The sequence below is a fragment of the Scyliorhinus canicula genome, chromosome 18 (assembly GCF_902713615.1).
Source record: "Scyliorhinus canicula chromosome 18, sScyCan1.1, whole genome shotgun sequence".
NCBI lineage: Eukaryota > Metazoa > Chordata > Chondrichthyes > Carcharhiniformes > Scyliorhinidae > Scyliorhinus > Scyliorhinus canicula.
In genome coordinates this window covers 116,303,306-116,331,131 of record NC_052163.1, presented here as the reverse complement: position 1 = coordinate 116,331,131, position 27,826 = coordinate 116,303,306, and the positions used below count along the sequence as shown (strand labels likewise).

General features: G+C 51.3%; 1 protein-coding gene across 2 annotated transcripts in view; it reads right to left on the bottom strand.

The window, feature by feature from the left end:
• Positions 1-27,826, bottom strand: part of ncanb (neurocan b) — a 264,578-nt gene that overhangs the window by 34,555 nt on the left and 202,197 nt on the right. For both annotated transcript variants that reach the window (XM_038777606.1, XM_038777605.1), the window contains exon 9: positions 14,164-14,283. In XM_038777606.1, the coding sequence (XP_038633534.1) occupies positions 14,164-14,283 (120 nt within the window). The remainder of the gene's footprint in view (positions 1-14,163; positions 14,284-27,826) is intronic.

Genomic DNA, 27,826 nt, shown 5'->3' with positions numbered 1-27,826 from the left:
ATTCTCTGAGGTGCGGAGACATTAATTTGCGCAATTTGCATTTGACGTGGCGCTGGCCGTGGGCCGCTCCGATTCTCCAGCCCAGGTGGGCCGAGCGGCTGGACGGAAAAAGCAGAGACCCACCTGCGTCATCCACACCTGGTCGCTGACGGCGGGAACTCTGCACGAAGGGCCGGGGGGGTGGGGGGTGGAGGCGGTCTGTGAGGGGGGGGGGGGCTCCGTCCCAAGGGGAGCCTCCAATGGGGGTCTGGCCCACGATCAGGGCCCACCAATCGGCAGGCCGGCCTCTCCCCCCCCCCCCCCAGCGGGCCTACTTTGCTGCATGGTCGTCCCCTGAACCACCACGCCATGTTACGTCGGTGCCACTGTGCTGAAGAAGTCCCCCGCGCATGCGCGGTTGGTGCGGCACAACTGGGCATGCACAGGTTGACACGGCGCCAAGGGAGGCTGGAGTGGCGTGAACCGCTCCAGTGCCGGGCTGGTCCCCTGTGGGCCAGGAACTTAAGGTGAAGGACCCTTTAATGGCCACAATACATTAAAATTCACCCTGCAGTTTGAAAGGGAGGTGATGAAATCAGATGTTACAGTTTTACAACTGAATCAAGATAACTACAAAGATATGAGGGAGGAGCTGGCCAGAGTTGATTGGAGGGGGAGCCCAGCAGGGAAGACAATTGAACAGCAATGGCAGGAGTTTATTTGGGAGGCACAAGAGAAATTCCCAAGGAGGAGGAAACATGAAGCTGAGAGGCTGCAGAAGGGCCTGGACAGGCTAGGTGAGTGGGCAAAGAAGTGGCAGATGGAATACAATGTAGGAAAATGTGAGGTTATGCTGCTTGGTAGGGAGAATAGAGGCATAGATTATTTTTGAAATGGGAAAAGGGTTTGGGAATCAGAAGCACAAAGTGACTTAGGATTCCTAGTTCAGGATTCTCTTAAGGTTAACTTGCAGGTTCAGTTGGCAGTTAGATAGAGAAATACAGCACAGAACAGGCCCTTCGGCCCACGATGTTGCGCCGAACTTTTGTCCTAGGTTAATCATAGAATTTTGGACAATTTGTCATGGCCAATCCACCCAACCTGCACATCTTTGGACTGTGGGAGGAAACTGGAGTACCCGGAGGAAACCCACGCAGTCACGGGGAGGATGTGCAGACTCCACACAGACAGTGACCCATGTCGAAATCGAACTTGGGACCCTGGAGCTGTGAAGCAATTGTGCTATCCACAATGCTACCGTGCTGCCCTTAAGAAGTTAACCTACACTCCCTTATTCTACCCTAATCCAAGTACCTATCCAATAGCCGTTTGAAGGTCCATAAATTTTCCGACTCAACTACTACCACAGGCAGTGCATTCCATGCCCCCACTACTCTCTGGGTAAAGAACCTACCTCTGACATCCCCTCTATATCTTCCACCATTTATCTTAAATTTATGTCCCCTTGTAATGGTGTGTTCCACCCGGGGAAAAAGTCTCTGACTATCTACTCTATCTATTCCCCTGATCATCTTATAAACCTCTATCAAGTCGCCCCTCATCCTTCTCCGTTCCAATGAGAAAAGGCCCAGCACCCTCAATCTTTCCTCGTATGACCTACTCTCCATTCCAGGCAACATCCTGGTAAATCTCCTTTGCACCTTTTCCAAAGCTTCCACATCCTTCCTAAAATGAGGTGACCAGAACTGCACACAGTACTCCAAATGTGGCCTGACCAAGGTTTTGTACAGCTGCATCATCACCTCACGGCTCTTAAATTCAATCCCTCTGCTAATGAACGCTAGCACACCATAGGCCTTCTTCACAGCTCTATCCACTTGAGTGGCAACTTTCAAAGAACAATGAACATAGACCCCAAGATCTCTCTGCTCCTCCACATTGCCAAGAACCCTACCATTAACCCTGTATTCCGCATTCATATTTGTCCTTCCAAAATGGACAACCTCACACTTGTCAGGGTTAAACTCCATCTGCCACTTCTCAGCCCAGCTCTGCATTCTATCTATGTCTCTTTGAAGCCGACAACAGCCCTCCTCACTATCCACAACTCCACCAATCTTCGTATCATCTGCAAATTTACTGACCCACCCTTCAACTCCCTCATCCAAGTCGTTAATGAAAATCACAAACAGCAGAGGACCCAGAACTGATCCCTGCGGTACGCCACTGATAACTGGGCTCCAGGCTGAATATTTGCCATCCACCACAACTCTCTGTCTTCTATCGGTTAGCCAGTTTGTTATCCAACTGGCCAAATTTCCCACTATCCCATGCCTCCTTACTTTCTGCATAAGCCTACCATGGGGAACCTTATCAAATGCCTTACTAAAATCCATGTACACTACATCCACTGCTTTACCTTCATCCACATGCTTGGTCACCTCTTCAAAGAATTCAATAAGACTTGTAAGGCAAGACCTACCCCTCACAAATCCGTGCTGACTATCCCTAATCAAGCAATGCCTTTCCAGATGCTCAGAAATCCTATCCCTCAGTACCCTTTCCATTACTTTGCCTACCACCGAAGTAAGACTAACTGGCCTGTAATTCCCAGGGTTATCCCTATTCCCTTTTTTGAACAGGGGCACGACATTCGCCACTCTCCAATCCTCTGGTACCACCCCTGTTGACAGCGAGGACGAAAAGATCATTGCCAACGGCTCTGCAATTTCATTTCTTGCTTCCCATAGAATCCTTGGATATATCCCGTCAGGCCCGGGGGACTTGTCTATCCTCAAGTTTTTCAAAACGCGCAACACATCTTCCTTCCTGACAAGTATCTCCTCAAGCTTATCAGTCTGCTTCACGCTGTCCTCTCCAACAATATGGCCCCTCTCATTTGTAAATACTGAAGAAAAATACTTGTTCAAGACCTCTCCTATCTCTTCAGACTCAATACACAATCTCCCGCTACTGTCCTTAATCGGACCTACTCTCACTCTAGTCATTCTCATATTTCTCACGTATGTGTAAAAGGCCTTGGGGTTTTCCTTGATCCTACCCGCCAAAGATTTTTCATGCCCTCTCTTAGCTCTCCTAATCCCTTTCTTCAGTTCCCTCCTGGCTATCTTGTATCCCTCCAGCGCACTGTCTGAACCTTGTTTCTTCAGCCTTACATAAGTCTCCTTCTTCCTCTTAACAAGACATTCAACCTCTCTTGTCAACCATGGTTCCCTCACTCGACCATCTCTTCCCTGCCTGACAGGGACATACATATCAAAGACACGCAGTACCTGATCCTTGAACAAGTTCCACAAGTTAGGAAGGGAAATGCAATTTAGCATTCATGTCAAGAGGGCTAGAATAGAAGAGCAGGAATGTACAGTTGAGGCAGTATAAGGCTCTGGTCAGACCCCATTTGGAGTACTGTGAGCAATTTTGGGCCGGTTTCTAAGGAAGAATATGTTAGCCTTGGAGAAGGTCCAGAGGAGGTTCACAAAAATGTTCCCCGGAATGAAGAGCTTGTCACATGAGGAACGGTTGAGGACTGTACTCATTGGAGTTTAGAAGGATGAGGGGGGGATCTCATTTAAATCCACAAAATACTGAGAAGCCTGGATAGAGTGGACACGGAGAGGATGTTTCCTCGAGTACGAGAGACTACAACCCGAGGGCACAAACTCAGACTAAAGGGACGATCTTTTGAAATAGATTTGAGGGGGAAATTTCTTCAGCCAGAGGGTGGTCAATCTGTGGAACTCTTTGCCGCAGGAGGCTGTGGAGGCCAAGTCACTGAGTGTATTTAAGACAGAGTTAGATAGGTTCTTGATTAATGAGGGGATCAGGGGTTATGGGGAGAAGGCAGGAGAATGGGGATGAGAAACATAATCAGCCATGATTGAATGGCGGAGCAGACTCGATGGGCCGAGTGGCCTAATTCTGCTCCTGTGTCTTCTGGCCTTATTTTTTTTTAATAGAATTTACAGTGCAGAAGGAGGCCATTCAGCCCATCGAGTCTGTACCGGCTCTTGGAAAGAGCACCCTACCCAAAGTCAACAGCTCCACCCTATCCCCATAACCCAGTAACCCCACCCAACACTAAGGGCAATTTTGGACACTAAGGGCAATTTATCATGGCCAATCCACCTAACCCGCACATCTTTGGACTGTGGGAGGAAACCGGAGCACCCGGAGGAAACCCACGCACACACGGGGAGGATGTGCAGACTCCGCACAGACAGTGACCCAAGCCAGAATCGAACCTGGGACCCTGGAGCTGTGAAGCGATTGTGCTATCCACAATGCTACCGTGGAGCCCTTATGGGTCTGGGCTGTTTAAATAGTTACTCTGGAGTTAGAATTGAATTTTTTCCACTAACTCAGAATAACTATGAGGGTAAAACTGGCAGAACCTTCCGAAGTTAGCAATTTAAATCCCTTTGTTGGATGGTTCCCAGCCCAGCACAATGGTCCAGCAGAAGTTAGTGCTTCTGGGCAATTGCCGGGTAAACCCTACATGGTCCCTCTCGCAGAGGGGTTCCCCAACGCATCAATGGGGCAGCCCAGTGGTGCGACGTTGGAGAAGCAGGACGTTACGGCCTATCGTGCTTCTCTCTCCACAGATGCAGGATGACCTGCTGAGTCTTTCCAGCACCTCCTATTTTTATTCCAAGTCAGATGAAACCTTGGATGCTCGTGCTCTGTGAGACTAAACTAAATGAAGAGAGCAGCTTGCAAGTCGGGAGTCATTTGTGCCAACTCCTGAAGCAGATAATGGGTTCTGAAAATGAAGCTTTTGGCAAGCTGCAGTGAGGGAGAAGGCTGCTGATGATGTGGAGAGATTATTCCAGGGAAGCAATGGAAAGGCATTAAGGGAAGAAAGAGAGTTAAGAAAGGTAGCAATTCGAATAATACAATGTGCTCCTACTTACACTTATCAGCTCTGAGTCATTGTCATCAGAATTTTTTTTAAAAAGTATGTGTGAATAGAGATGGGTTAGAAATGGTTTCAGGACTGCTCCCTCTCCACTGGTGTTGGCTGAATGGGAGCGGAGAAAAGAGGATGAAGTAACACTGACAAGTTGGTCTACTCCAAGGAATTTCTCACAGTGTCTGGTTACATTGCCCAGATATCTCCCAAGTGCGTCACTTAATGAATCCCTTTTCAAAGACAGGGAAGAAATATTTGAAAAAGATAACCGTGCAAGGCAGCACGGTAGCACATGTGGATTGCACTGTGGCTTCACAGCTCCAGGGTCCCAGGTTCGATTCCCCGCTGGGTCACAGTCTGTGCGGAATCTGCGCGTTCTCCCCGTGTCTGCGCGGGTTTCCTCCGGGTGCTCCGGTTTCCTCCCACAGTCCAATGATGTGCCGGTTAGGTGGATTGGCCATGATAAATTGTCCTTAGTGTCCAAAAAGGGTTAGGAGGGGTTATTGGGTTATGGGGATAGGGTGGAAGTGAGGGCTTAAGTGGGTCGGTGCAGACTCGATGGGCCGAATGGCCTCCTTCTGCACTATATAATCTATGTATCTATGTATAACGGGTGGGAATTACCACGCAACCTGCCGTGTGTTCATCGGCAACGGGAAGCAACCCGCCCGCCATTGGCCACGGCAAGCATCCCGCTCGCCATTGTCCGACGGCAATATTTTCAGGTCCCGCCATTGTCAAAGGGTTTTCCTGTTGAAAGCACTCCTTGCCACCTGGAAACCCACGGCAGCGGAGCTCCGTCGGCGGGACCGGAAGACCCCGCTGGCAGGATAAACCGGAATGTTCCGGCCAACGTTTTTCTTTGAAGTTAGTGGCAAGGGATTCAGCAGATAGCTCTTACAGGGAGCCAGCATTGTTCTGATGGGCTGAATGGTTTCCTTCTGTGCGATAAAACTTTACGATTGGAACCATTGTTGTGGGGAACAAATGGCCATTGATCACCTACAAACTGAGCTCGCTGATTGGTAAAAAGATCATCTAGTTTCCGCAGAAGGAAATTGGTCAGCCATCTCTGAAAGTTAGTTATTGTGAATAATCAATCAAATACTTTTATATTGAAAAGAGAGTCCAATGTGATGGGAATTGATTGACCACCAGAATGATATACAACAGCCGTCAATAGGAAGATGTTAGACTGTGATCTTATGCAATGAGATTAATCGTGTCATGTGAGAGTACCTTTAAGAAATTGTGTTTATAAATGGGTGTGCATATAAAAATCTGTAGTGAGAGTACCTTTAAGAAATGGGTGTTTACTACTGCAGTAATGTTAGAGAGTGGGTGGAGCTGGGCTGTCTGTCAGCTTTTTACTTTCATTTAAGGCTGTTTGCTGCAGGGTGTGTTTTAGTTTCGTTTTCAGTGTTGGAGCTGAAGCCAGACCAAACAGGTGTAGTGCTGTCCTCCCTGCCATCAAAAGACTATCTATTGATCATTTGGTGAATTCAGAATTATAAATGTTCTCAGTACTGAATGTAAACATAATGTGCTTCTGTTGAAATGTGTTTCTTCTGTCTTCTGGATGTTATTTAGGAAGTTAGTAAGCATTACTTAGTGTTATATTCTTCCTGGGTTGTAGTTGAATTAATGGTTGCTAAGATGTTCACTGTATATTTTAAAAAGGTTAACTTGAGTTCATGGAATAAACATTGTTTTGCTTTAAAAAATAATTTTCCATTTCTGCTGTACCACACCTGTAGAGTGGGCCGTGTGCTCCCCATACCATTATCTATTAAAAGTTGTGGGTCAGGTGAACTCCATGATACACTTTGGGGTTCTCTAAACCCTGGCCCATAACAATAGGAATTTGTTTTTTTCCTTGCTTATGTTATTTCACATTGAGCACATATTAGGAAGGATATATTGGCTTTGGAGGACGAGCAATGCAGATTTACCAGAATGATACCTGGACTCCACGGGTTAATTATGAGGAAAGGCTACACGACCTGGAGTTGTATGACCTGGAATTTAGAATATTAAGAGGTGATTTGAGGGGGGTCGGGGTGAGGTTCTATCGCCATGGGAAACGGGCCGAGTGGGGGGTGCTGGCCAGGGGCTATGGCTAATCGGCGGGGAAGGGGGATGGGTTGCCCCCTGATCCGGCTGATCACGTGGAACGTGAGAGGGTAGAATGGGCCGGTTAAGCGGGCCCGGGTGTTTTCGCATCTGAAGGGGCTGAAGGCGGACTTGGCCATGCTTCAGGAGACTCACCTGAAGGTGGCGGACCAGGTTCGTCTGAGGAAGGGGTGGGTGGGGCAAGTTTTCCATTCAGGGCTCGACGCGAAGAACCGGGGGGTGGCGATCCTTGTGGGGAAGAAGGTGGCGTTTGAGGCGTCTGAGGTGGTGGCTGATAGTGGCGGCAGATATGTGATGGTGAGCAGTAAGCTGCAGGGGGAGAGGGTGGTGTTGGTAAATGTATATGCCCCAAATTGGGATGATGCTGGTTTCATGAGGCGTATGTTGGGCCGCATTCCTGACCTGGAGGCGGGGGGCCTGATCATGAGGGGGGGACTTCAATATGGTGCTGCATCCCCCACTGGATCGTTCTAGTTCTAGGACGGGCAGGAGGCCGGCGGCGGCTAAGGTGTTGAGGGGGTTTATGGACCAGTTGGGAGGAGTGGATCCCTGGAGATTCGGGAGGCCGAGGGCTCGGGAGTACTCTTTTTTCTCCCATGTGCACAGGGTTTATTCCTGCATTGATTTTTTTGTCCTGAGTAGGGGGCTGCTCCCGAAGGTGGTGAATACCGAATATTCGGCTATAGCGATTTCGGACCATGCTCCGCATTGGGTGGATCTGGAGATGGGATAGGTGCAGGACCAGCGCCCGCTTTGGCGTCTGGACGCGGGGTTGTTGGCTGATGGGGAGGTGTGTAGGAGGGTCCGGGGATGTATTGAGAGGTACCTCGAGGCCAATGATACTGGGGAGGTCCGGGTGGGGATGGTGTGGGAGGCTCTGAAGGCAGTGATTAGGGGGGAGCTGATTTCCATCCGAGCCCATAGGGAGACGGGGGAGAGGAGGGAGAGGGAGAGACTGGTGGGGGAGCTGCTGAGTGTAGATAGGAGGTATGCGGAGGCCCCGGAGGAGGGATTGTTGGGGGAGCGGCGTAGCCTGCAGGCTAAGTTTGGTTTACTGACCACCAGAAAGGCGGAGACACAGTGGAGGAAGGCGCAGGGAGCAGTCTATGGATATGGAGAGAAGGCGAGCAGGATGCTGGTGCACCAGCTTCGTAAGCGGGACGCGGCTAAGGGGATTGGTGGAGTGAAGGATAGGCGTGGGAATGTGGTGCGGAAGGGGGTAGAGGTCAATGGGGTCTTCAGGGACTTCTACAGGGAACTGTACCGGTCGGAGTCGCCGGTGGTGGGGGGGGGAATGGAGAGCTTTTTGAACAGGCTGCGATTTCCAAGGGTGCAGGAGGAGCAGGTGGAGGGACTGGGGGTGCCGATTGAGTTGGAGGAGCTGGTTAGAGGGATTGGCCACATGCAGTCGGGGAAGGCGCCGGGACCGGATGGGTTCCCGGTTGAATTTTATAAAAAATATGCGGACCTGTTGGGCCCCCTGCTGGTTCGGACCTTTAACGAGGCATGGGAGGGGGGAGTTTTGCCCCCGACGATGTCACGGGCGCTGATTTCCCTGATCCTGAAGCGAGATAAGGACCCCATGCAGTGTGGATCATATAGGCCAATTTCACTGTTGAACGTGGACGCCAAGTTGCTGGCGAAGATCTTGGCCACTAGAATAGAGGACTGTGTGCCGGGGGTGAGACATGAAGATCAGACGGGTTTTGTGAAGGGGAGGCAGATGAACACTAACGTGCGAAGGCTGCTAAATGTGATAATGATGCCGGCGGCAGAAGGAGAGGCGGAGATTGTGGTGGCATTAGATGCGGAGAAGGCTTTTGATAGGGTTGAGTACTCGTGGGAGGTGTTAGAGAGGTTCGGGTTTGGGGAGGGGTTTATTAAATGGGTGAGGTTGTTGTACGAGGCCCCGATGGCGAGTGTAGTGACAAATGGGAGGAGGTCCGAGTACTTCAGGCTCTACCGCGGGACAAGGCAGGGGTGCCCCCTGTCCCCCTTGCTTTTTGCGTTGGCAATTGAGCCTCTGGCCATGGCGCTAAGGGAGTCGGGGAGGTGGAGGAGTCTGGTGCGGGGTGGGGAGGAGCACCGAGTGTCACTTTATGCAGACGACTTGTTGCTGTATGTAGCAGACCCGGTGGGGGGAATGCCGGAGGTGATGGAGATTCTTGCTGAGTTTAGGAGTTTCTCGGGCTACAAGTTGAACCTGGGTAAGAGCGAGCTGTTTGTTGTACACCCGGGTGATCAGGAGGAGGGGATTGGTAGGCTCCCGCTAAAAAGGGCAGTGAGGAGTTTTAGGTACTTGGGGGTTCAGGTGGCTAGGAGTTGGGGGACTTTGCATAAGCTTAATTTTAGTAGGTTGGTGGAGCAGATGGAGGAGGAGTTTAAAAGGTGGGACATGCTACCGCTGGCGGGTAGAGTACAGTCCTTTAAAATGACGGTGCTCCCGAGGTTTTTGTTTTTGTTCCAGTGCCTCCCCATTCTTATTCCAAGGGCCTTTTTTAGGAGGGTGAACAGCAGCATCACGGGATTTGTCTGGGCGCACGGGACTCCAAGGGTGAGGAGGGTCTTTTGGAGCAGGGCAGGGATAGAGGGGCTGGCGCTGCCCAACCTCTCTGGGTACTATTGGGCGGCTAATGTCTCAATGGTACGCAAGTGGGTAATGGATGGGGAGGGGGCAGCATGGAAATGGATGGAGATGGCGTCCTGTGGAGGCACAAGCCTGAAGGCACTGGTAACGGCACCATTGCCGCTCCCTCCAACGAGGTACACTACGAGCCCGGTGGTGGCAGCTACCCTCAAGATTTGGGGGCAGTGGAGGCGACACAGGGGGAAGTGAGGGGCTCGGTGGAGACCCCGCTGCGGGGGAACCGCCGGTTTGTCCCAGGGAACATTGATGGCGGGTTCCTGGGGTGGCACAGGGCGGGCATACGGAAGTTGGGAGACCTGTTCATTGACGGGAGGTTTGCGAGCCTGGGTGAGCTGGAGGAGAAGTTTGAGTTCCCCCCGGGGAATATGTTCAGGTACTTTCAGGTCAAGGCATTTGTGAGGCGGCAGGTGGAGGGGTTCCCTTTGCTGCCTCCGTGGGGGGTAAGGGATAGGGTGCTTTCGGGGGTGTGGGTCGGGGATGGGAAGGCATCTGTCATCTACCAGGTGATGCAGGAGGTGAAGGAGGCGTCGGTAGAGGCGCTGAACGCTAAGTGGGAAGTGGGGCTGGGGGAGCAGATTGAGGAGGGGACATGGGCGAACGCCCTGGAAAGGGTGAACTCCTCCTCTTCATGTGCGAGGCTTAGCCTCATCCAGTTCAAGGTACTGCACAGGGCTCATATGTCCGGGACGAGGATGAGCAGGTTTTTTGGGGGTGAGGACAGGTGCATTAGGTGTTCGGGGAGCCTAGCGAACCATGCCCATATGTTTTGGGCATGCCCGGCACTGGGGGAATTCTGGCAGGGGGTGGCGAGGACGGTGTCGAGGGTGGTAGGGTCCAGGGTCAAGCCAGGCTGGGGACTCGCGATATTTGGGGTTGGGGTGGAGCCGGGAGTGCAGGAGGCGAAAGAGGCCGGTGTTTTGGCCTTTGCGTCCCTCGTAGCCCGGCGGAGGATCTTGTCGCAATGGAAAGATGCGAGACCCCCAAGCGTGGAGACCTGGATCAATGACATGGCGGGCTTCATTAAGCTGGAGAAGGTCAAATTCGCCCTGAGGGGGTCGGTACAAGGGTTCTTTAGGCGGTGGCAGCCTTTCCTCGACTTTCTGGCTCAACGATAGGGAACTAGGTCAGCAGCAGCAGCAACCCGGGGGGGGGGGGGGGGGGGGGGGGGGAGGAAGGGGGGAGGAACTCAGGGGGGTATTGTTTATGTTAAATTTAATTTATTTATAATTTATTTTGTTGTTCATCGGGTTTGAGGGGGGTGGGGGGGCTTGTTGTATGCATTGTTACGGGTTCGGGGGGTGTTTATTATTGTTATTAATATTGTTTTGTTGTTATACACTTTTCAAAAATTTCAATAAAAATTATTTTTTTTAAAAAAGAGGTGATTTGATCCAACTTTCCAAGATAGTAAAAGACACGTATAGAGTAGACAGAGAGAGGCTACTTTCACTGAATGGGGTGTCTAAAATTTGAGGGGCATAGTTTAGAGACAGACCTTTCAGGAGTGCAATTAGGAAACACTTCACACACACACAAAGGGTGTAAGGTCTGGAATTCTCTTCACAAAGGCCAATTTCTTTCAGATCAATGTGTCAGTGACATTGCTATCAAGCAGCACTTGCTGAGCAATAACCTGCTCATGGATGCTCAGTTCGGGTTCCGCCAGGGTCACTCGGTTCCTGATTAGAACTTTGGTTGAATCATGGACAAAAGAGCTGAACTCGGGAAGTGAGGTGGGAGTGGCAGCCCTCGATAGTAAGTCAGCGTTTGCCCTGGCAAAACTGACGTTAATGGAAATCAGGGGTAAAGCTCTCATCTGGTTGGAGTCATACCTGGCACAAAGGGAGATGGTTGTGGCTGTTGAAGGTCAATCATCTCAGGACATAATTGAAGGAGTTCCCCAGGGTAGTGTCCTAGGCCCAACCATCTTCAGCTGCTTCATCAATGACCTTCCTTCCATCATGGGGATATTCACTAATGGTTGAACAATGTTCAACATTGTTCGCGACTCCTCAGACATTGAAGCAGTCCATGGCAATATGCAGCAAGACCTGGACAACATTCAGGCTTCAGCTGTTGGTGACCCGTAACATTTGCGCCACACATTTGCCAGGTAATGACCATCTCCAACAAGAGAGACTCAAACAATCACCCCTTGGCACTCAGTAGCATTATCATCACTGAATCCACCACTGTCAACATCCCAAGGGGTTATCATTAACTAGAAACGTAACTAGACCAGCCATATAACTACCGTGGCTGCAAAAGCAAGTCAGAGATTGGGAATCCTAATGTGAGTAATGTTGTGTTAATCATCCTGGGGTAACACGGACTGCAACTGGATGCAGTTGTACTTGAAAGTAGACTCCAAACTTTGATGTTAGTTCTAATATGCTTTATTGAACTTGTTTAGCAGTGCACACAGTTTGCTGTGGGTTTGACACTCTACTAATTTAAGCGTGCTTGCTATAACTAACTAGACCAGACTAGCTCTGAGCCACGTGTAGAAGGTGCTAACTGATATATACACCCTGACTGTCACTACAGTTGTCACCAGGCAGAGTGTTGATGCCTCGTGTGTTTTATAGTGGGAAACCCCCGTCTAGTGTTCTGCCTGGTGATTGCTTGTGTTCTGGCCTGTGTGTTAATTGGCTGTACTGGGTGTCTGTCACTGCCTGTCTGTATCTCATTATGTGCATGAGTGCATATCATGACAAGTAACTCACCTCCTGACTCCCCAAAGCCTGTCAGGTATGTGCTGGAATACTTTCCACTTGGCTGGATGAGAGAAGTGAGAGGAGTTCCAACAACATTCAAGGAGCTTAACACCATCCAGGACAAAGCAGTCCGCTTGATTGGCACCTCCCATCCACTACCTTAAACATTCGCTTCCTCCACTACCGACGCACAGTGGCAGCCGTGTGTACCGTCTACAAGGTGCTCTGCAGCAACTCGCAAAGGCTCCCAGCAGCACTTTCCAAACACATGGCCGTTACCATCAGGAAGGACAAGGGCATCATGGGTGGGATTCTCCGTCCTGCCAGCCAGTGGGGGATTCCCACTGTGGACAGCCCCATGCCGTCGGGGAATCCCTGGGCGTGGGTGCGCTGCCGGTGCAATGGAGATTCCCGACGGCAGAGAATCCAGACCGAGATATATGGAAACATCAGCACCTGGGCTAATGAGCTTTTATTTATAGTAAGAGGGTTCCCTGCAGAGTAGTAAATTACAGACATTGGATGGGATTCTCTGGTCTCCGACGCCGAAATCACATTCGGTGATTGGTTGGAGAATCCCCGTTGGCACCGAAATCGGAGACGGCGCAACTTATGCGATTCTCTGCCCCCTCCAAAACAGCGAGTACGCTGCACGCTGTCAGGACGGCCTCAGGACGCCACCTGAGGCCCTCCCCCAATGCTGTGCCCCCGATGGACCGAGTTCCCAACAGTGTGGGGGGGGGGGCGTGCGCTATTTTCTTTTTCGGGAACCCGGCATGGAGGCTGCGGACTGAGTCCAGCGCCACCACAGTCCGGGGGGGGGGAGCCGATCCGTGGACAGGGGTGGCTTTGGCGGGGGCTGAGGGCAATGGTGGTCGGTGGTCCGGGGGTGCCAAGCCTGGACAAAGGGGGGCAGTTTTTGGCAGGCCGGTCTGCGCGCGGCCGGCGTTATTGTTGCACGGCGCGACCGCTGCAGGCCGCAGCCCTGCGCACGCGCGGCCACGGACCCGGAAATTCTCCGGCCATATCCGCAGGTAAAGCCGGGTCTTTACGCTGCGTGCCTGCTAACCCCCCCATCCACCAGACGGAGGATCGGTGCAGCTTTTACGGCGTTTTTTTCGGGCGTAAAACGCCATCGTTCTGGTGTCAACACATCGTCTCCCAAACGGAGCTTCCAACCCGTCGTGTTCAGTTTAGTAAGTTGATGTAATTAATGGGAGGAGTCAGGGGGTGAAGCAGCTAAGTTTTTTCAGTTTTAGTTGTTGGTTGTAAGGTGAGCTGAAGAAATGCAGCTGGAGATTCTACATTATTGTGATGGGGGGGGGGGGGTGCGGGGGGCAGGTATTTTCCTTTAACAGTCTCAAAAGATCTCTCTTTCTCAAAGCGGAGTTTCCAAGACATCTCTAAACCTGATTGCTAACTGTATTTAAAAGTGGATTGGGGTCTGTGATGGTTTTGTTGTTTGAGTGGGAATAAAGATGGCAGTTAAGGGTTATGGTGTCACTGTATTGATTAGCGTTGTTGCAGGGGTAATTGAAAGCTTCTTATGTGATGTGAAAGATATTTTAATACTGTGTTAGTAATAAAGTTTAATATACCACATCCCTATTTTGTGTGAAACCACTCCTGGAGCGAGGTTTCTTTCCTCACAGTCTTGCAAAATTAAAATAAAATATTGGGGTTTCTGCCCATTATCCTAGCCACTGATTGGGGTCTGGTCCAGGATCGTAATAAAATATAGGGGTGTAGAATCAGCTTGCTCGCTCCCCTTTTCCATGTTTCATTCGGTGCCTTACCTATCTCACAGTTTTCCCCAGTAAAGCCAGGAGCACAGTTGCAGGTGTAGATTGTTCTGTTGGACAAGCAGATTCCTTCGTGCAGGCAGGGGTTCGTCTGGCAGGGATTTGTCTCCGCTTCTGGATATATGAGGAAAACAAAAGGCAAAGTAATGAGCGAGAAACAGAGCACGGCCACGCAGCAAAGTGAGAAGAGAAAACCTTGGGGTAAGTGTGACTCACATTGATATCTGAAAGTGGACACCATCAGAATTACATTCTTTTACTTGACAAATATTATTGGTTGGTTCCCTGGTAACCTCTTCACTTTGGAGCTGAAGATTCATTGATTTTGCCCCACGTCTTCATTTGCACCCCAACCCTTTTCTTCAGGGTACATCAATAAATTATGCTTAATGTTAGATTCTAAAGGTTCAGCGATTGTTAGAGGAAGGAAAGACTGAGGGAAGGTAAAGAATTCCAAAATAAAAGCAAAAATACTGTGGATACAAGGACAGCACGGGGGCGCATTGGTTAGCACTGCTGCCTCACGGCGCCGAGGACCCGGGTTCGACGCCGGCCCTGGATCACTGTCCGTGTGGAGTTTGCACATTCTCCCCGTGGCTGCGTGGGTCTTACCCCCACAACCCAAAAAGATGTGCAGGGTAGGTGGATTGGCCATGCTAAATTGCCCCTTAATTGGAAAAAAATAATTGGGCACTCTAAATTTATATTTAAAAAAATACTGTGGACATTGGAGATCGGGAAAAAACCCAGAAAGAGCTGGGAAAAACTAAGCAGGTCAGGCAGCATCTGTGGAGAGAGAAACAGAGTTAGCGTTTCAAATCCAATATGACTCTTACTGGGAACTATAGAGAGGTAGATATGTGATGGGTTTTATGTTATTGGGAAAGGGGAGAGGGTTGGAGGGCAGAGGAGATCAAATGACAAAGATCTCATGGAACAAAAGGGAAAGGGAGTGGGGGTAATGGTGGCAGTAAATAAACAAAACATTGGTCTAGAACAGTGTTCTTCAAAGTCGGGGGCGTGACCCGCGGGTGGGTCGCGGTCGGGTGTCGCAGAGCCATTGTCCGCGGCGCTCAAAACGCCGGCTGCAAGTGACCGGGAACGTTAAAAAACAAATTCGGCCACATTGCACATGTGCGCACGATGATCGGCACACATGCACATTCCGCTAACAGGCTAAAAAAAAAATCAGCCGCATTGCGCATGTGGGCACGATGATCGGCACGCATGCGCAAATCAGTCACGCATGCGCAGTGCGGCCGCTATTTTTTTAAACGGTTGTAGCTTTTTGCTTTACAAGTTTTGTAGTGGTTTTTATTCATTTATTTTATTCATTTTATTTTTTTTATAAGTTCGGGGGGGGATTATTCATTTTTTTCATTTATTTTACTCAACTTATTTTTTTTTACAAGTTCGGGGGTGGGGGAGGGGGGTTTATTTGATAACATTCTACAGTAAAAAAATTCAGAACTTTGGACAGATGGAGACTCCATGCTTTCCGACACCGGAAGGCTTCACCTTCATCCAACAGGTTCCATTGGAGGAGCGTGTACGAGGGCCAAAGGGACCCAAAACCATTTCCTCCATTTTTGTCAGCAGCAAACAAGGTGAGAGAAAATGGTGGGTCGCGCAGGTCAGTCGGCGTGGGTCGCGAAGGTCGGCCGGCGTGGGTCGCGAAGGTCAGTCGGCGTGTGTTGCGAAGGTCGGCCGGCGTGGGTCGCGAAGGTCAGTCAGCGTGGGTCGCGAAGGTCGGCCGGCATGGATCGCGAAGGTCGGCCGGCGTGGATCGCGAAGGTCAGCCGGCATGGGTCGCAAAGGGCGGCCGGCGTGGGTCCCGAAGGTCGGCCGGGTTGGGTCCCAAAGGTTGGCCGGTTGGTAAAAATGGGTCCCCGGAAAAAAAGTTTGAAGAACACTGGTCTAGAGTAGGTCTTAATAGCACATTAAAAGGCAGCTCTGTCTGACAGCCAAACATGAGAACAGGATGATGACTTGGCCGGGGGTGGGGGGGAGGAAGTTCAAAATGGAAGACAGAGTGCATGGCCTGAAGTTGTTGAACTCAATATTGAGTTCTGGGCTCAATGTTCTGCTTTTAACACCTACAACTGGAGTCATATTTGGACTCAAAATGTTGACTCTGTTTCTCTCTCCACTGATGCTGCTAGACCGGTTATGTTTTTCCAGCACTCCCATTTTTCATTAAAGCATCCCAAGGTCCTTGGGAGGGAAAGGTTCGTGGGGAAGGAGGTGGAGGGATAGGCTTGATTTGAACCTTGGAATGAGAAGGACTGGACAGTCAAGAGAGGAAAGATAAGTGGAGTGCAGCTCATGAACAATGCATGAAATAAACATTGATCCCAAATAATGTTACATTTATGCAGCTCAACATGTTAATTATTCCTAATGGGAATGAAATCATTAAACATAATGCATTTAGTATCGATTTAAACACAAGGGAATCAACTGATAACCAAGAAAGTTTCTATCAACAAAAAAAACTATTATCAGTATCGTCACCAAAGGATCTTGACTATAATTAACAACTTGATACCTGCAAATAAAATCAAAAGTTAAACAAGAAAGTAAAGCTCCTTTTTCACTTTTCTGGATTTCCGCACTTTCAGGAACTCTCTCATGTTTTTCCTGGGCTCCTTCATTCACTGGAATGGCTACACCACCCCCCCCCCCCCCCCCCCACCATCCCGTTCCCCCCAATTCCTGCACAGTTATCTCTGGTGTCCACCAAGGATTTATCCTTGGCCCCCTTCTAGACTCTTCTACCTGCTGCCCTCAGCAACATCCTCTGAGAGCACAGGGTCCGTTTTCATACGGGCACTGATGACGCCAAGCTCTACCTCACCACCACCTCTCTCAAACCCGAAATTATCAAGCTGCTTAGCTGACATCCATGATTGGATGAGCATACATTTCCTCCGGATTAAATGCTGGGAAGACTGAGGCCGTTCTGTCCACGGTCCCAGTGATATCTCCATTCACCAATCCATTGACTCCATCCATCTGAGGCCCAACCAGTCACTCCGCTATCTTGGTGTCATATTTGAAGACGTTTACTGGCCTAACCAATAACCAGTCTTAAGGAGTCACCTATGTCACGATTGACACAAAGATCTTCCCCTGAACCACCCCCCCCCCCCATCCCCAAAATTGCCCTTAGTGTTGGGTGGGGTGACTGGGTTATGGGGATAGGGTGGAGGTGTTGATCGTGGGTAGGGTGCTCTTTCCAGGAGCCGGTGCAGACTCGATGGGCCGAATGACCTCCTTCTGCACTGTAAATGTTATGATAATCCCCGGGCTTTGGGATCTTGTCATCAGGGTCAAATGGGGGTCAGAAGTCCGCACATTGTGGGGGACAGACAAACCGCTGTGATTTTCCCTAAACTGATCATTGACGGGTAAAAGGGGGGGCTCTTCGGATTGACAGTGGCCAGGCTCCGGAAGATGGATGCTCAATGGGGCATCGCCCGGCATTCAAGTAGCAGCAGGCTGCCTTTACAGGTAAGTGAGGGAGAGGGTACCCAAGGTGGAGCTATCCTCTCTCTAACTTTTTTCACTTTAAAATGAAAAGCACCCTCAGGAGCAGGCCCACCAGTGACAAGGAGGGAACCCTGCGTGTTGTGCTGGACCCCAATCACTCCCCATTCACTCGATCTGCCCTCACCAAACAGCCTCACTGTTTCCCAATACCTCAGGCCCGCTCAGCAATCCTCCCGACGGTGTTGAAATAACCTGATATTGCCGGTCGGGATTCTCACGTGGCAGCTGTGGACTCAGTCCACGGCCACCCTGGTCAGGACCGGGGGGGGGAGGGGGGGGGGGGGGGGGGGGGTGTCAGGCGTACGGCCCATTGGGGGGTCTCTTTTTTCGGTCTGGCTCCATGGTCCGAGTCCGCCATGGAGCACGGTGCGGCCGCCGGAGGCTGCCACCGTGTCGTGTGCATGCACAGCCTCTGACCCGGAAGTGCGGAGGGGGGGGGGGGGGGGGGATTTCTTTGCAGGAATTTCAGGATTAAAACTCCACGGTTTCGATGCCGGAGTGGGGACATAGTCCCAATAATAGAGAACCCTGCCCGTGTATTCTCATTCCCACCTTTCTCCATTCCCATCCTCAATGGGGCTAAATGTCAATTAAGAATGATTTTGGTTTACGCTGAACAACGTTTCAATCATGGGGAATTGGACTGGGAGCGTTTGTGTTGAGAGATGAATAGAGGGTCAGAAAGGTGGGATTTGAGGGAGTTTTTGAAGATGGGAAGAGGGACAGTGAAAACGGAGGGGTTCACTGTTATGTTGGGAATTCTGGAGGAGCGCGGGAGAAACACACTTGGCGAGAATTGGAGAACAGAGGGATGGAGGAAATGAAATGAAATGAAAATCGCTTATTGTCACGAGTAGGCTTCAATGAAGTTACTGTGAAAAGCCCCTAGTCGCCACATTCCGGCGCCTGTCCGGGGAGGCTGGTACGGGAATCGAACCGTGCTGCTGGCCTGCTTGGTCTGCTTTAAAAGCCAGCGATTTAGCTGAGTGAGCTAAACCAGCCTGACCTGGAAGTTGTCCAGGTCAGAGCTGGGGCCTTTAGAAAGGAAACTGTTATTCAATCAATCCAATCAATCTCACCATCTCCATGCACCAACACCCTCCCATTACTCCCCATTCCTCAACTCCATACCATTACTCCCCATGCCCCAACTCCCTACCAATACTCCCCATAACCCAGCACCCTGCCATAACTCCCCATACCCCAACTCCCTACCATTACCCTCCATGTCCCAACTCCCTACCATTACTCCCCATGCCCCAACTCCCGAACATTACCCTCCATGTCCCAACTCCCTACCATTACTCCCCATGCCCCAACTCCCGAACATTACCCCATGCCCCAACTAACTACTATTAGTTCCCATGGCCCAGCTCCCTGCCTTTACTCCCCATGCCCTAACCTCCTACCATTATTCCCCAATACACTCCCATTACTCCCCATTCCTCAACTCCCTGCCATTACTCCCCTTACCCCAATTCCCTCCAATAACTCCCCATGACCCAACTCCCGACCATTACTCTCCATTCCCCAACTCCCTGCCATTACTCCCCTTACCCCAACTCCCTACCAGTACTCCCCGTGCCCCAACTCCCGACCATTACTCTCCATTCCCCAACTCCCTACCATTACTCCACATGCGCCAACTCTCGAACATTACTCTCCATGCCCCAACTCGCTAGCATCACAGCCTTGCCCCAACTCCCTACCATTACTCCCCATGCGCCAACTCCCGACCATTACTCTCCTTACCTAAACTCTCTACCATTACTCCCATGCCCCAACTCCCTACCATTACTCCCCATGCCCCAACTCCCTACCATTACTCCCCATGCCCCAACTCCCTACAACTACCCCATGCCCCAACTCCCTACCATTACCCCCATGCACCAACTCCCTACCATTACTCCCCACGCCCCAACTCCCTACCATTACTCCCCACGCCACAACTCCCTACCATTACTCCCCTTGCCCCAACTCCCTACCATTACTCCCCATTCCCCAACATCCTGCCTTTACTACCTATCCCCCAACTCCCTGCCATTACTCCCCTTGTCCCAACTCCCAACCATTACTCCGCTTGCCTCAATTCTCTACCATTACTCCTCATGCTCCAACTCCCTACCATTACTCCCCATGCCTCAACTCTCTACCATTACTCCCCATTCCCCAACATCCTGCCTTTACTACCCATTCCCCAACTCCCTACCAATGCTCCCCACGCCCCAACTCCCAACCATTACTCCACATGCTCCAAATCCCTACCATTACTCCCCATGCCCCAACTCCCTACCATTACTCCCCATTCCCCAACATCCTGACTTTACTACCCATTCCCCAACTCCCTGCCATTACTCCCCATGCCCCAACTCCCAACCATTACTCCACATGCTCCAAATCCCTACCATTACTCCCCATGCCCCAACTCCCTACCAATACTCCCCATTCCCCAACTCCCAACCATTACTCCACATGCCCCAACTCCCTACCATTACTCCGCTTGCCTCAATTGTCTACCAATACTCCCCATGCCCCGACTCCCTACCATTACACCCCATGCCCCAACATCCAGCCTTTACTACCCGTTCCCCAACTCCCTGCCATTACTCCCCATGCCCCAGCTCCTTGCATTTACTCCCCATGCCCCAACTCCCTACCATTACTCCCCATGCCCCTGCTCCCTGCATTTACTCCCCATGCCCCAACTTCCTACCATTACTCCCCATGCCCTAACTCCCTACTATTATTCCCCATGCCCCAGCTCCCTGCCTTTACTCCCCATGCCCTAACTACCGACCATTACTCCACTTGCCCCAACTCCCTACTAATACTCCCCATTCCCCAACACCCTCCCATTACTCCCCATTCCCCAACTCCTGCCATTACTCCCCTTGCCCCAACTCCCTACCATTACTCCCCATTCCCCAACACCCTCCCATTACTCCCCATTCTCTACCATTACTCCTCATGCCCCAACCCCCTACCAATACTCCCCATGCCCTGACTCACTACCATTACTCCCCACGCCCCAACATCCTGCCATTACTCCCCTTGCCCCAACTCCCTGTCATTACTCCCCATGCCCCTGCTCCCTGCATTTACTCCCCATGCCCCAACTTCCTACCATTACTCCCCATACCCTAACTCCCTACTATTATCCCTCATGCCCCAGCTCCCTGCCTTTACTCCCCATGCCCTAACTCCCGACCATTACTCCCCTTGCCCCAACCCCCTACCAATACTCCCCATTCCCCAACACCCTCGCATTACTTCCCATTCCCCAACTCCCTGCCATTACTCCCCTTGCCCCAACTCCCTACCAGTAATCCCCATTCCCCAACACCCTCCCATTACTCCCCAGGCCCCAACTCCTTACCATTACTCCCCTTGCCCCAACTCCCTACCATTACTCCCATTGCCCCAACCCCCTCCCCTTTCTCCTCATTCCCAAACACCCTCCCATTACTCCCCATTCCTCAACTCCCTGCCATCACTCCCCATGCCTCAACTCCCGACCATTACTCCCCATTCCCCAACTCCCTACCATTACTCCCCATGCCCCAACCCCCGGCCATTACTCCCCATGCACCAACTCCCGACCATTACTCCTCATGTCCCAACCCCCTACCATTACTCTCCTTACCTCAACTCTCTACCATTACTCCACATTCCCCAACTCCCTACCATTACTCCCCTTACCTCAACTCTCTACCATTACTCCACATTCCCCAACTCCCTACCATTACTCCCCTTGCCCCAACTCCCCACCATTACTCCGAATGCCCCAACTCCCTGCCATTACTCCCCATGCCCCAACTCCCTACCATTACTCCCCATTCCCCAACATCCTGTCTTTACTACCCATTCCCCAACTCCCTACCATTACTCCTCATGCCCCAACCCCCTACCAATACTCCCCATGCCCTGAATCACTACCATTACTCCCCACGCCCCAACATCCTGCCATTACTCCCCTTGTCCCAACTCCCTGTCATTACTCCCCATGCCCCTGCTCCCTGCATTTATTCCCCATGCCCCAACTTCCTACCATTACTCCCCATGCCCCTGCTCCCTGAATTTACTCCCCATGCCCCAACTTCCTACCATTACTCCCCTTGCCCCAACTCCCTACTAATACTCCCCATTCCCCAACACCCTCCCATTACTCCCCAATCCCCAACTCCTGCCATTACTCCCCCTGCCCCAACTCCTTACCATTACTCCCCATTCCCCAACACCCTCCCATTACTCTCCATTTTCTACCATTACTCCTCATGCCCCAACCCCCTACCAATACTCCCCATGCCCTGAATCACTACCATTTCTCCCCACGCCCCAACATCCTGCCATTACTCCCCTTGCCCCAACTCCCTGTCATTAATCCCCATGCCCCTGCTCCCTGCATTTACTCCCCATGCCCCAACTCCCGACCATTACTCCCCTTGCCCCAACCCCCTACCAATACTCCCCATTCCCCAACACCCTCCCATTACTCCCCATTCCCCAACTCCCTGCCATTACTCCCCTTGCCCCAACTCCCTACCATTATTCCCCAATCCCCAACACCCTCCCATTACTCCCCATTCCCCAAATCCCTGCCATTATTCCCCTTGCCCCAACTCCCTACCATAACTCCCCTTGCCCCAACTCCCTACCATTACTCCCCAGGCCCCAACTCCTTACCATTACTCCCCTTGCCCCAACTCCCTACCATTACTCCCCTTGCCCCAACCCCCTACCCTTACTCCTCATTCCCAAACACCCTCCCATTACTCCCCATTCCTCAACTCCCTGCCATCACTCCCCATGCCTCAATTCCCGACCATTACTCCCCATTCCCCAACTCCCTACCATTACTCCCCATGCCCCAACCCCCGGCCATTACTCCCCATGCACCAACTCCCGACCATTACTCCTCATGTCCCAACCCCCTACCATTACTCCCCTTACCTCAACTCTCTACCATTACTCCACATTCCCCAACTCCCTACCATTACTCCCCTTACCTCAACTCTCTACCATTACTCCACATTCCCCAACTCCCTACCATTACTCCCCTTGCCCCAACTCCCCACCATTACTCCACATGCCCCATCTCCCTACCATTACTCCCCATGCCCCAACTCCCTACCATTACTCCCCATTCCCCAACATCCTGTCTTTACTACCCATTCCCCAACTCCCTACCATTACTCCTCATGCCCCAACCCCCTACCAATACTCCCCATGCCCTGACTCACTACCATTACTCCCCACGCCCCAACATCCTGCCATTACACCCCTTGCCCCAACTTCCTGTCATTACTCCCCATGCCCCTGCTCCCTGCATTTACTCCCCATGCCCCAACTTCCTACCATTACTCCCCATGCCCTAACTCCCTACTATTATCCCCCATGCCCCAGCTCCCTGCCTTTACTCCCCGTGCCCTAACTCCCGACCATTACTCCCCTTGCCCCAACCCCGTACCAATACTCCCCATTCCCCAACACCCTCCCATTACTCCCGATTCCCCAACTCCCTGCCATTACTCCCCATTCCCCAACACCCTCCTATTACTCCCCATTCCCCAAATCCCTGCCATTATTCCCTTGCCCCAACTCCCTACCATTACTCCCCAGGCCCCAACTCCCTACCATTACTCCTCATTACCCAACACCCTCCCATTACTCCCCATTCCTCAACTCCCTGCCATCACTCCCCATGCCCCAACGCCCGACCATTACTCCCCATTCCCCAACTCCCTATCATTACTCCCCATGCCCCAACTCCTGACCATTACTCCCCATCCCCAAATCCTGACCATGACTCCCTATGCCCCAACTCCCGACCATTACTCCTCATGTCCCAACCCCCTACCATTACTCCCCTTACCTCAACTCTCTACCATTACTCCACATTCCCCAACTCCCTACCATTACTCCCCTTACCTCAACTCTCTACCATTACTCCACATTCCCCAACTCCCTACCATTTCTCCCCTTGCCCCAACTCCCTACCATTACTCCCCATTCCCCAACATCCTGCCTTTACTACCCATTCCCCAACTCCCTGCCATTACTCCCCTTGCCCCAACTCCCTACCATTACTCCCCATGCCCCAACTCCCCACCATTACTCCACATGCCCCAACTCCCTACCATTACTCCCCATGCCCCAACTCCCCACCATTACTCCACATGCCCCAACTCCCAACCATTACTCTCCTTGCCCCAACTCCCTACCATTACTCCCCTTGCCTCAATTCTCTACCATTACTCCCCATGTCCCAACTCCCTACCATTACTCCCCATGCCCCGACTCTCTGCCGTTACTCTCCATGCTCCAACCCCCTACCATTACCCCATGCCCCAACTCCCTACCATTACTCCCCATGCCCCAACTCCCTACCAATACTCCCCATGCCCCAACTCCCTACCATTACTCCCCTTGCCTCAATTCTCTACCATCACTCCCCATGCCTCAAATCCCTACCATTACTCCCCATACCCCAACTCCCTGCCATTACTCCCCTTGCCCCAACTCCCTACCATTACTCCCTATGCCCCAGCTCCCTGCATTTACCCCATGCCCCACCTCCCTACCAATACTCCCCATGCCCTGACTCCCTACCATTACTCTCCATGCCCCAACTCCCTACCATTACTCCCCGTGGCCTAACTCCCTACCATTACCCCATGCCCCAAGTCCCTACCATTACTCCCATGCCTCAACTCCCTACTGTTACTCCCAATGCCCCAAGTCCCTACCTTTACCCCCCATGCCCCAAGTCCCTACCATTACTCCCATGCCCCAACTCCCAGCCATTACTCCCCAGGCCCCAACTCCCTACCATTACTCCCCATGCCCCAACTCCCTACCATTACTCCCCATGCCCCAACACCCTACCATTACTCCCCATGCCCCAACTCCCTACCATTACTCCCCATGCTTCAACTCCCTACCATTACTCCCATGTACCAACTCCCTACCATTCCTCCCCATGCCCCAACTCCCTACCATTATTCCACATGCCCCAACTCCCTACCATTACCCCCCATGCTCCAACTCCCTACCATTACTCCCCATGTACGAACTCCCTGCCATTCCTCCCCATGCCCCAACTCCCTACCATTATTCCACATGCCCCAACTCCCTACCATTACTCCCCATGCTCCAACTCCCTACCATTACTCCCCATGTACCAACTCCCTATCATTACTCCACTTACCTCAACTCTCTACCATTACTCCCCATGTCCCAACTCCCTACCATTATTCCACATGCCCCAACTCCCTAGCATTACTCCGCTTGCCCCAACTCCCTACCATTACTCCCCAAGCCCCAACTCTCTACCATTGCTCCCCATTCCCCAACTCCCTGCCATTCCTCCCATTGCCCTAACTCCCTACCATTACTCCCCATGTACCAACTCCCTGCCATTACTCCCCTTACCTCAATTCTCTACCATTACTCCACATTCCCCCAACTCCCTTGCATTTCTCCCCTTGCCCCAACTCCCTACCATTACTCCCCATGCCCCAACTCCCTACCATTACTCCCCATTCCCCAACATCCTGCCTTTACTACCCATTCCCCAACTCCCTGCCATTACTCCCCTTGCCCCAACTCCCTACCATTACTCCCCATGCCCCAACTCCCCACCATTACTCCACATGCCCCAACTCCCTACCATTACTCCCCATGCCCCAACTCCCACCATTACTCCACATGCCCCAACTCCCAACCATTACTCTCCTTGCCCCAACTCCCTACCATTACTCCCCTTGCCTCAATTCTCTACCATTACTCCCCATGCCCCAAGTCCCTACCATTACTCCCCATGCCCTGACTCCCTGCCGTTACTCTCCATGCTCCAACCCCCTACCATTATCCCATGCCCCAACTCCCTACCATTACTCCCCATGCTCCAACTCCCTACCAATACTCCCCATGCCCCAACTCCCTACCATTACTCCCCTTGCCTCAATTCTCTACCATTACTCCCCATGCCTCAAATCCCTACCATTACTCCCCATACCCCAACTCCCTGCCATTACTCCCCTTGCCCCAACTCCCTACCATTACTCCCTATGCCCCAGCTCCCTGCATTTACTCCCCATCCCCCAACTCCCTACCATTACCCCATGCCCCACCTCCCTACCAATACTCCCCATGCCCTGACTCCCTACCATTACTCTCCATGCCCCAACTCCCTGCCATTACTCCCCATGCCCTAACTGCCTACCATTAATCCCCGTGGCCTAACTCCCTACCATTACCCCATGCCCCAAGTCCCTACCATTACTCCCATGCCTCAACTCCCTACTATTACTCCCAATGCCCCAAGTCCCTACCTTTACCCCCCATGCCCCAAGTCCCTACCATTACTCCCATGCCCCAACTCCCAGCCATTACTCCCCAGGCCCCAACTCCTGACCATTACTCCCCATGCTCCAACTCCTGACCATTACGCCCATGCCCCAAGTCCCTACCCTTACCCCCAATGCCCCAACTCCCTACCATTACTCCCATGCCCCAAGTCCCAACCCTTACCCCCAATGCCCCAACTCCCTACCATTACCCCCCATGCCCCAACTCCCTACCATTACTCCCCGTGGCCTAACTCCCTACCATTACTCCTTACTTTGCTATCTAACCCTTTCACCTTCCAAACCTCCTCAGTCCTTTCAGTCCTTCCCACCATTCCACTCATTAATATTATTAAAAAAACACATTCAATCCCAGAATTGGAGGATGCCCAATCCATTTTGTGGTTAAAAACCAAGATCTTATCTGCCCTCTCAGCTGCATGCAAAAAGACCCACGGCCCAATAATGAAGACCATTAGTTATCCATGGATCAACATCAACAAAATAGATGAACTGGTCGCTATGATGTGGAGATGCCGGCGTTGGACTGGGGTGAGCACAGTAAGAAGTCTTACAACACCAGGTTAAAGTCCAACATGTTTGTTTCAAATCACTAGCTTTCGGAGCACTGCTCCTTCCTCGGGTGAATGATATTACTAATTAAATATCATTAATTATCATTCACCTGAGGAAGGAGCAGTGCTCCGAAAGCTAGTGTTTGAAACAACATGTTGGACTTTAACCTGGTGTTGTAAGAGTTCTTACTGGTCGTTATCACACTTCCGTCTGTGGGAGCTTGCAGTGTGCAAATTACAACATGGTCAATGGTGTAGGTGGCCAGTCACTGACTGGAGGCTGTATCTTCCAGTCCTGTCGTTCGCACCTTCCGCCACTGGGGAACCCATGGCAGGGGGTCGCCATTGCCGGGAACGGAACGTCTGGAAAATCCCGCCCATTAATGGCGACACTTCAAGAGTACTCAATTGGCTGTAAAGTGCTTTGGGTCGACTGGTGAGTGTGAAAGAGGCTGCAGAAATGTCAATCTTTCGCCCTTCATCAGAACATATTCCAGAATGTTGCCCCCAAGCAACATTTATTAACTTTCTAGATTTCCTCAACATGGACAAACTTCAGGCTACATTACACATTGCCATTACAAACACAGATAATTACGAATGCAGAAAGTACATTTTATTATGCACTGCAGAATTGGCAGCGCAGTGAGGCAGTCATTGAATGATGGCCATTGATCAGGATCTATCTATTATCAGAGTGCTTGTTATTGCTGCAGATTAATGTGCCGCTCAGGAGATTCACGTTTTCAGACATTAATGGTCTCAATGTACAGTCTGTGAGACCCACTGGAATACCTAACGTGTGAGAATATCACAGAAAAGGGAGCGTAACTCGCTCATGTTTAACTATCTACCCTTTGCCTAGAAATGTGAGGTTATCCATTTTGGTAGGCATAACAGCAAAAGGGATTAATATTTAAATGATAAAATATTAAAACATGCTGCTGTGCAGAGAGACCTGGGTGGGCTCGTGCATGAGTCGCAGAAAGTTGGTTTACAGATGCAACAGGTGATTAAGAAGGCGAATGGAATTTTGTCCTTCATTGCTAGAGGGATGGAGTTTAAGACGAGGGAGGTTATGCTGAAATTGTATAAGGTGTTAGTGAGGCCACACCTGGAGTATTGTGTTCAGTTTTGGTCTCCTTACTTGAGAAAGGACGTACTGGCGCTGGAGGGTGTGCA